The sequence below is a fragment of the Oncorhynchus tshawytscha genome, linkage group LG09 (genome assembly GCF_018296145.1).
Source record: "Oncorhynchus tshawytscha isolate Ot180627B linkage group LG09, Otsh_v2.0, whole genome shotgun sequence".
Lineage (NCBI taxonomy): Eukaryota > Metazoa > Chordata > Actinopteri > Salmoniformes > Salmonidae > Oncorhynchus > Oncorhynchus tshawytscha.
The window spans coordinates 19,737,661-19,750,727 of record NC_056437.1 but is presented as its reverse complement, the minus strand read 5'-3'; the positions used below and the strand labels follow the sequence as shown (position 1 = coordinate 19,750,727).

Here is a 13,067-nt window from a genome sequence, read left to right as displayed (position 1 = left end):
AGGGCTATTATGTGCATATATTGAAGCAACATCTCAAGATATCAGCCAGGAAGTTAAAGCTTGGTTGCAAATGGGTCTTCCAAATGGATAATGACCCCAAGCATACTTCCAAAGTCGTGGCAAAATGGCTTAAGGACAACAAAGTCAAGGTATTGGAGTGGCCATCACAAAGCCCTGACCTCAATCCCATTGAAAATTTTGGGGCAGAACTGAAATAGTGTGTGCGAGCAAGGAGGCCTACAAACCTGACTCAGTTACACCAGCTCTGTCGGGAGGAATGGGCCAACATTCACCCAATGTATTGTGGGAAGCTTGTGGAAGGCTACCTGAATTGGTTGACCCAAGTTAAACAATTTAAATTCAATGCTACCAAATACTAATTGAGTGTATGTAAACTTCTGACCCACTGGGAATGTGATGAAAGAAATAAAAGCTGAAATAAATCAATCTCTCTACTATTGTTGTGACATTTCACATTCCTAAAATAAAGTGGTGATCCTAACTGACCTAAGACATGGAATTAAATGTCAGGAATTGTGAAAAACTGAGTTTAAATGTATTTGGCTAAGGTGTATGTAAACTTCCGACTTCAACTGTATACCAAACAAAAACCAATGATTGCAAAGTTAAACAAATCATTCAACTCTTTGCACAAGGACTACTTTTAATGAATCCACTGAAAATTGGACAAAAACACTTTAAGAACATTGCAGATGCAAAGTTTGGTAACAGAATGACGGTTTGTTGAAACATATTATCGATCTATCAGGAGTAAAGTGTTCATTGAGAAGATGAGTCAGTGTTGGACTTGTTGTCCAGTTTGTGTGACTTGAAAATTGGAGGCGAAGTGCCTCCGATTTGAAATGGAATGTGATCAGGCGGGCCTTGCAGAAATGCTGCCTTCTATGGTGCCTTCTCAGATACACTAGATTCCCTTTGGATTGAGATCTCTAGAATTTCTCCGACTGGGAATTCTGAAGTTACCTACATATTTCCCATCATATTGATTGTACAGTATAATAAATGGTTCCTTGTCTCTGCTATCTACCTCCCTTCTCCACCTCCCCAGTTCCTTCTGCACCACAAAGCCATGATGATCCAGAAGCATGTCCGAGGCTGGCTCACCAGGAGGAAGTTCAGGCGGGCACGGAACGCCGCCATCACCATCCAGTGTGCCTACCGCCGCATGCGAGCCAAGCGGGAGCTGAAACAGCTGAAGATTGAAGCGAGGTCCGCTCAACATCTGAAGAAGCTCAACACGGGCATGGAGAACAAGATCGTCCAGCTGCAGAGGAAGATGGATGACCAGGTACAGTCAAAGATCCATGGTTCTACCCACGTTGTAGAAGTACACTGTTCTATAAGGCTAGTAGCCTACACAATGAGTGCTATAATGCAAAGAAGGCTCAATGAAAGGACAATATTTTGGCACAATATTAATTTCCATTTGCAGTCATATTTTTGCACAGCTAAAACCATTTAGCTAGACTAAACTGTCTGTAAATTATGTTAAAAAGTGATTGATTTGAAATTGATGTCCCATATTAGTAACCAGAGCTCTCTCTCCTGTCTCACTGTGTAGACCAACGATCTGAAGACTCAGAATGAGCACCTGGTGGTGGCCAAAGCCTCCCTGGGCTCAGAGGTGAACAAGCTGCAGAAGGAGCTGGAGATGATGCGCAGTCGCCAGGGAGATGGCAGTCAGCTGACCTCTCTTCAGGATGAGCTGGAGAAGCTCAGGGCTGAGCTCCAGGAAGCACACACCCACATGAAGAAGCTGGAGGAGAAGCACAGCAACGAGAAGATGGGACTGGAACAGGTGAGATATCAATCATTAAAGGGGTGAAAGTACATTTTCTTTTTACAAGGCTGTCACTGTTTTCTCCTTTTGTTTTATATGTAATGTAAGTGCTTTAATATGTTCTCCCAGGAAGAGTAGATGTTGCCTTGGCAGCAGCTAATGGGGATCCCTAATAAATACAAATAGTTGGGATTTTGTATGCTGTTAACAAAGTGTTGAAGAGAGCAATCCTCTGCATCCACATGAACTAGGATGAATGGCAGTTGTGCAGTATCTCAAGCTATGACAGACTTTTTTTCTGATTAGCAGACAGGTTGCCATCTTTCTCTGTTCATTTACATCATTCAGAGTTATTGGACTACTGAACCTTCTGTTGAATGAACAAAACCTTCCTGTCTGAAACGCGTTGGTGAAAACAGCCGTTAAGTGCCTGAGTAGCTCCAGAAAATGCTTGTAGCAGCGTTTTTACTGAATGTAAAACACCTGATTCTCAAGGGATTTCCTCTAACAATCTCACAATGGATTTAATTGGATTTAATTGGACTGTATCAGTGTTCTCCTACTGACCTGAAAGTGATACAATGCATATATTTTTGTATTGTTTTGGCTTCCTGACAGGAATTAAGAAAGACATTGTTATGTACATTGGGTGTGGGCTTTTGCAGTGCCCCAGTGGTAATGGACGCCCCTCTTTGGCCCTTTGAATCTCTTCTCTTCGAATTGTCCATTTTGTCACAATGCAGGGGCTGTCCCTGGCTCTCTAGCTCTGTCTGACATCACAATGAGAGCCCCACACACAGGAACTACAGATTCAAGTCACTTAAAGAGAAACAAACAAAATACTTTTTGGTCACTTGTAGAGGACCTTTAAAGTATGTAGCATCTATTGTGTTTCAAGGTTCCCCACGGATTGAAGTAGCAAATGAAAATAGGTCAAACAAAATCAATTGCTCTTGATCTGGCTAACCAGCTCCTTCTAATGTCTCTATTTCTTTATTTTATTCAAGCTCTTGTTCTTTTTTTTCTATTTCTTAGAGAGTGGAGGAACTGGACAGGGAGAATTCTATGCTGAAGAGTGAAAAGGAGGAGATGAACCGAAGGATTCTGCACCACTCCAAGAGCACGGAAGGTGAGTGCTTTTTATATGTCCTACACTCTTCAAACCCCTAAAAGGGAAACGATAGCGCCACAGTGATTAGCTGATGTACAGGAGTGGTTGAAGGTAAAATGGTAGACTCACAGTTAGCCCTGCAGACTGCTAACCCTGCCCTGAAGGGAGGGATGGCTTGTTTCCCCACACAAGAGGGGTTTCTGTTTGGAAGTAGGACGAGAGAAGCAGAAACTGCATCAAGTTACGCAGCAGCAATGTGAGACTTAAAAAAGAAACTGTTTAACCTGAGACTGGAGTCAGCCGTTGTTTATCACTGGGTGCACGTGCGGAAGTGTCACCTATTAGCTTTGAAATGTCTATCTGTATATGTGCTAAATCTAAAGTCAGGTAGTATAGGTAGACTATTGATAGTTAATTTGAAATCCTTTGTCAATGGACTTCTTTTTGTCAATAACAAGTTACTTATGGTTTACAGCATCATCATCTCTGAACATTACCACTGCCCTCTCTTATCTGAAGGCCATGTGCAATACTTCAACCAGGAGATTTCATCACAGAGCAGTTAATGAAAGGAGATCATTTTTCGTAATAATGTCACCAGCGTCCAGACAGTCTTCTCTGGTGGAAATTGAAATAGCTAGCCAGAGGCAGAGTAGAGTTATTGGTCTAATCTGCTCTCTTTATCTGCAGTGTTACTAATAGGTTCTCTGGGGTCCCCTTGGGTTGAGCGCTAGCACTGTGTACTTTAACATTATTGTGCTTTTTCTTTTCTACTAGCAGTTAGAGCAGCAGGTTGTCCAGGCTGGTGTAATAATATTGAGCTAGGGATGTTACATACCAGAGAACCCCTGTTATTAATGTCTCACATTATCAGTTCAGTAGCAACATACTATGATCCCAGTCATTTTGCCTTTTTATTCAATCCCTCATAGTGTGATATGGGCCTCTTAGGAACCATGGGGATGAAAAGAGTCATCAGACCGCCCACCAGAGCATATAAAGATGATATATACATTCAAATAACGCATGCAAGGGTAGGTTTTAGATCATGAAACTAATAGAGCCTCTTCAATCTGTGTTTAATTCCCCTGTCATATTTTATTGCGGCCATATCTTCAGCGAGAGAGAAGCTGTGTGATATGGAGCTGAGCCGGGGGGGGGGCAGATAGAAAAGACTGCATCAGCAGTTATCTGGAATCATGGCAATACAATCATCTATCCCTAAAATGAACACATTAAATGGTGGTGAGTTGATATTCAATACCTCTAATGAAGTGTATTGTAACTTAGCGATGGCTTGTTTTCTGGTCACTGCCTTAACTGAATTGGAGGCTCATCTAAAGGACAGCATTTGAGCAATAGTACACTGCAAAAAATATGGAGAGAACAGTCTATGACTTGGGTGACTGGAGTCTTGGACAATTTTTTGGGGCCTTCCTCTGGTGTGGCATATCAAGAAGCTTATTAAACAGCATGATCATTATACAGGTGCACCCTGTGCTGAGGACAATAAAAGGCCATTCCAAATTGTGCAGTTTTGTCACAAAGCACAATGTCACAGTTGTTTTGAGGGAGTGCGCAATTGACATGCTGACTGCAGGAATGTCCACCAGAGCTGTTACCAGAGAATGTAATGATAATTTCTCAACCATATGCTGCCTCCAGTGTCCAACCGGCCTCACAACCACAGACCACACTAACCACGCCAGCCTAGGAGCTCCACAACTGAAGAATGTCTGGTAGAAAATGTCAGAAACAGTCTCAGGGAAGTTCATCTGTGTGTTCGTCATCCTCACCAGGGTCTTGACCTGACTGCAGTTCAGCGTTGTAACCGAGTTCAGTGGGTAAATGTCACCTTCGATGGCCACCGGTACGCTAGAGAAGTGTGTTCTTCACAGATGAATGCCGGTTTCAACTGTACTGGGCAGATGGCAGACCGGGTGTATTGCGTCGTGTGGGCTAGCAGTTTGCTGATGTCAACAAACAGAGTGCCCCATGGTGGGGTTATGGTATGGGCAGGCATAAGCTGCAGAAAACGAACACAATTCCATTTCATCGATGGAAATTTGAATGCACAGAGATACCGTGACAAGATCCTGAGGCCCATTGTCGTGCCATTCATCCGCCACCATCACCTCATGTTTCAGCATGATAATGCACGGCCCCATGTCGCTAGGATCTGTACACAATTCCTGGAAGCTGAAAATGTCCCAGTTCTTCCATAGCCTGCATACTCACCAGACATGTCACCCATTGAGCATGTTCAGGATGCTCTGGATTAGAAGTGTTCATTCAGTATTGTTGTAATTGTCATTATTACAAATTTTAAAAATGTTTTTTAAAAATCGTCCGATTAATCGGTATCAGCTTTTTTGGTCCTCCAATAATCGGTATTGGTGTTGAAAAATCATAATACATCAATAAAATCAATTTAGCCTCAAATAAATAATGAAACATGTTCAATTTGGTTTAAATAATGCAAAAACAAAGTGTTGGAGAAGTAAGTAAAAGTGCAATATGTGCCATGTAAGAAAGCTTACGTTTAAGTTCCTTGCTCAGAACATGAGAATAGATGAAAGCTGGTGGTTCCTTTTAACATGAGACTTCAATATTCCCAGATAAGAAGTTTTAGGTTGTAGTTATTTTAGGAATCATAGGACTATTTCCCTCTATACCATTTGTATTTCATTAACCTTTGACTATTGGATGTTCTTATAGGCACTTTAGTATTGCCAGTGTAACAGTATAGCTTCCGTACCTCTCCTCGCTCCTCCCTGGGCTCGAACCAGGAACACAACGACAGCAGCCACCCTCGAAGCAGTGTTACCCATGCAGAGCAAGGGAAACAACCACTCCAAGGCTCAGAGCGAGTGACATTTGAAACGCTATTATAGCGCGCGCTAACTAGCTAGCCATTTCACTTCGGTTACACCAGCCTCATCTCGGGAGTTGATAGGCCTGAAATCAAAAACAGCGCAATGCTTGACGAAGAGCTGCTGGCAAAACGCAAAGAAAGTGCTGTTTGAATGAATGTTTACGCCCTGCTTCTGCCTACCACCGCTCAGTTAGATACCTAGATACTTGTATGCTCAGTCAGATTATATGCAACGCAGGACACGACAGATAATATCTAGTAGGCAGAATGATTGATTGTTTTTATAAGATAAGTTTAATGCTAGCTTACTGCATGTTTACCTTGGCTTACTGCATTTGCGTAACAGGCAGTCTCCTTGTGGAGTGCAACGAGAGAGAGGCAGGTCGTTATAGCGTTGGACTAGTTAACTAGTTATCCCCCGAGCTGACAAGGTGAAAATCTGTCGTTCTGCCCCTGAACGAGGCAGTTAACCCACCGTTCCTAGGCCGCCATTGAAAATAAGAATGTGTTCTTAACTGACTTGCCTAGATTAAATAAAGCTGTAACAAAAAACAAAAGAATCGGCCAAATCGGTGCCCAAAAATACTGATTTCCGATTGTTATGAAAACATGAAATCGGCCCTAATTAATCGGCCATTCCGATTAATCGGTCGACCTCCACTCTGGATTGATGTGTATGACGGCGTGTTCCAGTTCCCGCATATATCCAGCAACTTCACACAGTCATTGAAGAGGAGTGGGACAACATTCCACAGGCCACAATCACCAGCCTGATCAACTCTATGTGGAGGAGATGTGTCGTGCTACATGAGGGAAATGGTGGTCACACCAGATACTGACTGGTTCTCTGATCCACGCCCCTACCTTTTTTTAAAGCTACACTATATATACAAAAGTATGTGGACACCGCTTAAAATTAGTGGATCCGGCTATTTCAGCCAGACCTGTTACTGACAGGTCTATAAAATCGAGCACACAGCCATGCAATCTCCATAGACAAACATTCACAGTAGAATGGGCTTACTGAAGAGCTCAGTAACTTTCAGTGTGGCACCGTCATAGGATGCCACCTTTCCAACAAGTCAGTTCATCAAATTCCTGCCCTGCTAGAGCTGCCCCGGTAAACTGTAAGTGCTGTTATTGTGAAGTGGAAATGTCTAGGAGCAACAACGGCTCAGCCACGAAGTGATAGGCCGCACAAGCTCACAGAACAGGACCACCAAGTTCTGAAACGCATAGAGTGTAAAAATCGTCTGTCCTTGGCAGCAACACTCAATACCAAGTTCTAAACTGCCTCCGGAAGCAACGTCGGCACAAGAACTGTTCGCCGGGAGCTTCACGAAATGTGTTTCCTTGGCTGAGCAGCCGCACACAAGCCTAAGATCACCATGCGCAATGCCAAGCGTCGGCTGGTGTAAAGCTTGCCGCCATTGGAGTGATGATTTGACAGTCAGACGGATGAATCTGGGTTTGGCGGATGCCAGGAGAATGTTACCTTCACCGATACACAGTGCTAACTGTAAAGTTTGGTGGAGGAGCAATAATGGTCTGGGGCTGTTTTTCATGGTTCGGGCTACGCCCCTTAGTTCCAGTGAAGGGAAATCTTAACGCTACTGCATACAATGACATTCTAGACGATTCTGTGCTACTAACTTTGTGGCAACAGTTTGAGGAAGGCCCTTTCCTGTTTCAACACAACAATGCCCCTGTGCACAAAGATAGGTCCATACAGAAATGGTTTGTCGAGATCGGTGTGGAAGAACTTGACATGCCTGCACAGAGCCCTGACCTCAACCCCATCGAACACCTTTGGTATAATTGGAACACCAACTGCGAGCCAGGCCTAATTGCCCAACATCATTGCCGACCTCACTAATGCTCTTGTGGTTGAATGGAAGCAAGTCCCCGCAGCAATGTTCCAACATTGAATGGAAAGCCTTCACAGACAAGTGGAGGCTATTATAGCAGCAAAGGGGGGACCAACTCCAAATTATTGCCCATGATTTTGGAATGAGATGTTCGACGAGCAGGTGGCCACATACTTTTGGTCATATAGTGTCTATAGTGACCAACAGATGCACGTCTGTATTCCCAGTCTTGTGAAATACATAGATTAGGGCCTAATTTATTTATTTAAATTGACGGATTTCCTTATATGAACTGTAACTCAGTAAAATTGTTGAAATTGTTGTGTGTTGCGTTTATATTTTTGTTCAGTGTAAAAGAAGAGACTCAGTTGGAAGTGAATGAAAATGATTGATGTGGACTGGTCCTGTGTGTCTGTGTTTCAGACCAGGAGAGCAGTGCATCCCAGAGTGTGGGTCGGGTCCAGGCAGAGCTGGATGAGGAGAGGCAGCGCTACCAGAACCTGCTCAGGGAGTTCTCCAGACTGGAGCAGAGATATGACAACCTACAGGAGGCCAAGGTATGTGTGTGCCTGTGTATGTATGTTAGTGTCTTATGCCAAGATAGATGTCCAATGGTTCCCTGTCTCCTCCTACCCTTCAGTTCCAACCTGGCCACAAGAGAAACAATTCTACTCAGAGCAGCCTGGAGTCTGACTCCAACTATCCTTCCATTTCTACCTCGGAATTGGGAGACACTGACGATGCAATCCAGGTCGTAGAGGTAAGACCCTCTTAACTAGTATGAACCAGTCTTATACAGCCTTATACTGTCTGTACATAGTTACTTGTGCTAGTTTTTTGTTGTGACCTGATATTGTCACCCTGCAGGAGATGGGAGTGGAGAAGGCAGCAATGGACATTGGTGTGTTCATGAAGCTGCAGAAGCGTGTTCGAGAGCTGGAACAGGAGAGGAAGAGACTGCAAGTCAACCTGGAAAAGATGGAGGACCAGGTTAACTGCAAGGTGGGCCCATGTCTCAGTCTAGTGTAGTTATTTTCTTGCTTATTTTTGTATACTTCTAAAATACCTACACAGAAGTTTCTGCTTTTACTGCAGGTTGAACTTTTGACCTTAAAAAGATTTTGTCTTGAATACCTTTAAGTTTAAGATCAGGATCGTGATCCTCAAACTTGGTGCTTGGGTAATAACATTGCACAATAGTGGCCTGCCTCTGCCTTATCAACCTGAAGTGGAATGATTACGATTTACAATCTCTCTTAGGGAATTGAGCCAAAGACTACGTCGGAGCAAGAGAGTGAGGACCTGGCCTACAACAGTCTCAAGGTACAGATCCATCCACCACCACACAGATACACACACACATACACGGACAGTGTGCAGTACTAGTCTGCAGTGGGATGTCTCTATTTGTGGTGTTTGATTTCTTCTTCACTCTGGCTGTTCTGCTGTCTTTGGCCGTCCTGCCTATGAAACTGTGGGTGAGTGGAACTTCCAGAGAATAAAGAGAGATACAGGCAGGCAGGGCATGGGTACATGGTAGGATAAAGCAAGATACTGGCAGGCAGGCACGGCATGGGTACATGGTAGGATAAAGCGAGATACTGGCAGGCAGGCATGGCATGGGCACATGGTAAGATAGAGAGAGATACTGGCAGGCAGGCACGGCATGGGTACATGGTAGAATTTAGACAAAATAAAGCGGTTTGTGGAGAGAGTTGGGTAGAGATGCCGGTGGGACAGGCAGGATTTGGGTGAGAGCGAGAGAGAGGTAAGTGGGAATAGCGTGACAGGGTTCCAGCAGGGATGCTCTGATGGGAGGGTGCCATGTAGAGAGAGAGGGCACCCCAGGGGCAGAATTTGATGTTCAGGTAATGTGTAAAGGGAAAGACCATGCAAACATTTATTTTATTTAATAACTCATGTTCAGCATATGTGCCTTGGTGAGAGAGAACCACTCTTGCTTTTGGCATGGATAAATCATTAACTTCTATGGCACAGTTGAGATCAACAGTGTGATTAAGTCTAATGCATTACAATATTATCAGAAGAGTCCATCTCAAGGTGCTTTTGAATTTAATCAAAAGTACAAGAGTTCAAAGTACAGGAGAATCCAATTTGAACATTTTAGAATATTTTTTTAATGTACAACATAGATAGATATATGGAAAATAATAAATAAAATGTGATATGAACTGAACATATGAAATTATTTTCATTTAAAGATTGTACCTTTAACCCCCCAAATGGAAAAATGACAAAATAAATACAAATTTGGTCACCCACAAAATTGGCCCATCTATACAGGGGGCTTGCTTTTTGCATCTCGGTCAATAGCACCGTAATACCACACAACACAGGGTTTAGATTTGATTGGCAATAAAAATATGTGTGTCATGGTTTGAGTCATGGGTCCTATTGTCGCTGAGCAAAATGTTGCCCATTGAAGTCTGTAGAAGAGAACCTTATAACTACTATTGGTGCCTTTATTTATGCTGAGGGACTCACTGCAGAGAGAGAGTTGAGCACAATTAGTCACTGTTACGGTATCTTAGAATATTAATAATCTTGTCAGTCTATCCATTTATCAACTGCAGTAGTCTGAAAGCCATGGCTGACTTTTACCTACATTCCTTAGCTCAGAGTTTGGTAACAGGAGGCTTCGGGCCAAAACCGGCCTGCAAGTTAAAAAATAATTGGTCCCCCAAACGTTTTTTGGGGGCCCCCCAGCATTTGCAGGAATCACTAGGAATTCCACTAAAAATGTGTTTAATTTAGGAGATCTGTTTCCAAGTATTCCCACAAATAAAATAGACGTGATTGTGTCTCAATGTAATCAAGGTATGAAATGTTATTTCAAATACAATCTCTTTTTTGGCTTAGTTGTGGTCACTTTGCTGTGTACAAATTATTCTCATTATTTTCCGGTCCCCCGACCATTCGCTCAGACAAAAATTGTCTTGCGGCTGAATCAAATTGCCTACCCCTGCCATACTGTAGATAAATAGCTACTTGCCATAGCTAAAATGAAAATCAAGTACAAATAGTTTTGATGTCTCTACAAGGATTTACTTACTAAGCTACTCACAATGAGCACAGTTGCATCCACACAATGCTATGATTATCGTGGATAGTCAGATTACTATAATAGATCATTTAAAATGTTGACATGCTTTGCAAGAAGAATGTTTTCCCTAATAATCCTGTTTACATGGACACATCTCAAGTCAGGCTACTTAAAGGGACTTTCATAAATGCAGAAAATCAGCAATCAAAATAAAAAATGTATCACGGTGACCATGTTGTTTGTGCGAAGGCAATTTCATTCTGAGTTTGGATCTATAAAGTCTGTATGTGAAAATTATTTGTAAGATGCATACTTTCAGTTTTTCCGAACTCCGCTCGTGCATAAGAGGGAGGCTTGCGCTACCAGTGCTGGCACATGTGCACATCAAATACACAACTGGAACGCTAATTAAGCTGTTTACATGTCTTAATCATTTTAAAGATTGCTCAGAAAACCAGTGTTTTAATCAGTGTATGCTTTCTTCGATTATGACCGTATGCCGATTTAAGATGAGTAGAGTAAGGCGTTTTACTATTTCCAGGTGTGCATGGCACCTACTACCATACCCCGTTCAAAGAGACTTAAATATTTTGTCTTGCCCATTCACCCTCTGAATGGCACACATACACAAGCCATCGCTCAGTTGTCTCGAGGCTTTAAAAATCCTTCTTTAACCTTTCTCCTCCCCTTCATCTACACTGATTGAAGTGGATTTAACAAGTGATATCAATAGGGGATCATAGCTTTCACCTGGATTCACGTTGTCAGTCTGTCATGGAAAGAGCAGGTGTTCTTAATGTTTTGTACACTCAGTGTATATTACTTTATTACTTTTATTGCTATCAATCACTGTCATTCTTTCCAACATTGAGCCTTGGTCTTTAATCACTTTGATAACCAATGATTACATAAACTCAATTTTAGATTGCCAATAAATCTCTTTGTACTTTGGCCGTGTGTTTCCACAGAGGCAGGAGCTGGAGTCTGAGAACAAAAAGCTGAAGAACGACCTGAACGAACTGAGGAAGGCCATTGCTGACCGCGCCTCCCAGAACAGCTCCTCCAATGAGCTGCAGGACGGCTACAACCTGCTGCTTGGCCAGCTCAAAGCAGCCAATGAGGAACTGGAAGTGCGCAAGGAGGAGGTCCTCATCCTTAGGACTGAAATTGTCAGTGCAGCCCATCAGAAAGAGGAGACAACCAATCAGATCGTAAGTTGACAAACTGGGAGTTAAATTGACACGGCTTTGGTTGCCTGTACTTGGAAATGCAGCATTGATTGTCCACTTTATATGTCCCTGTTTGCTTATCAAAAGGTTATCTACAGGCACATTAATATACTTTAATATACACATTAATATACACAGATTATATACTTTTCTTGTTTGTGACTCTGGGTTGATGGGCAAAATGACTATAATGTGCTGAAACTTTATTGGGTCAAATCAGCCAGATTAAAAGCACCAATCTATAAGCACCAGCTGTCAGAGCAGCTCACAGATGACTGCACCTGTATTCTATTCCCATCTATAATTTAGCCCAAACAACTACCTCTTCCCCTACTGTATTTATTTATTTTGCTCCTTTGCACCCCATTATTTTTATTTCTACTTTGCACAATCTTCCACTGCAAATCTACCATTCCAGTGTTTTACTTGCTATATTGTACTTACTTCGCCACCATGGCCTTTTTTTTGCCTTTACCTCCCTTATCTCACCTCACTTGCTCACATCGTATATAGACTCATCTTTCTACTGTATTATTGACTGTATGTTTGTTTACTCCATGTGTAACTCTGTGTTGTTGTATGTGTCGAACTGCTTTGCTTTATCTTGGCCAGGTCGCAATTGTAAACGAGAACTTGTTCTCAACTTGCCTACCTGGTTAAATAAAGGTGAAATATAAAAACATGATAGACAGTCTTCAGCTTCTTAGACAAAACAAAAAAATGGAATAAGAAACATTTGATCAAATGTTACATTCTAATTGGGTTCAGACAAAGGTACAGCCACACACTACATTTAAAAATATATATATTTTAGTTATATAGCAGAAACTCTTATACAGAGCTACTTACTGTTGTGAGTGCATACATTTACATACTTTTATTTACTGCTCCCATGTGGGAATCGAACCCACAACCCTGGCGTTACAAGCTCCATGCTCTACCAACTGAGCCCCACAGATCATTAGTATGTGTAGACTAGTATGTAACTAGAGTCATTATGAGACTTATGACAGAGACTGGCCTCCAACAGAGATGGGACTAGGAGTGTAAAAGACTGGGAGTCGATGGCAGATCAGTCCTAACATGGTAATGTTCCTACAGTGTATTAACCTGAACTTA

At 42.4% G+C, this 13,067-nt stretch overlaps 1 protein-coding gene across 3 annotated transcripts in view; it reads left to right on the top strand.

The window, feature by feature from the left end:
* The window catches only part of LOC112257528 (unconventional myosin-Vb), a 73,574-nt gene that overhangs the window by 44,764 nt on the left and 15,743 nt on the right, over positions 1-13,067 (top strand). For all 3 annotated transcript variants that reach the window (XM_042326659.1, XM_024431164.2, XM_024431165.2), the window contains exons 21-28: positions 1,070-1,309; positions 1,583-1,819; positions 2,837-2,930; positions 8,079-8,212; positions 8,296-8,415; positions 8,523-8,657; positions 8,916-8,978; positions 11,688-11,930. In XM_042326659.1, coding sequence (XP_042182593.1) covers positions 1,070-1,309; positions 1,583-1,819; positions 2,837-2,930; positions 8,079-8,212; positions 8,296-8,415; positions 8,523-8,657; positions 8,916-8,978; positions 11,688-11,930 — 1,266 coding nt within the window. The remainder of the gene's footprint in view (positions 1-1,069; positions 1,310-1,582; positions 1,820-2,836; positions 2,931-8,078; positions 8,213-8,295; positions 8,416-8,522; positions 8,658-8,915; positions 8,979-11,687; positions 11,931-13,067) is intronic.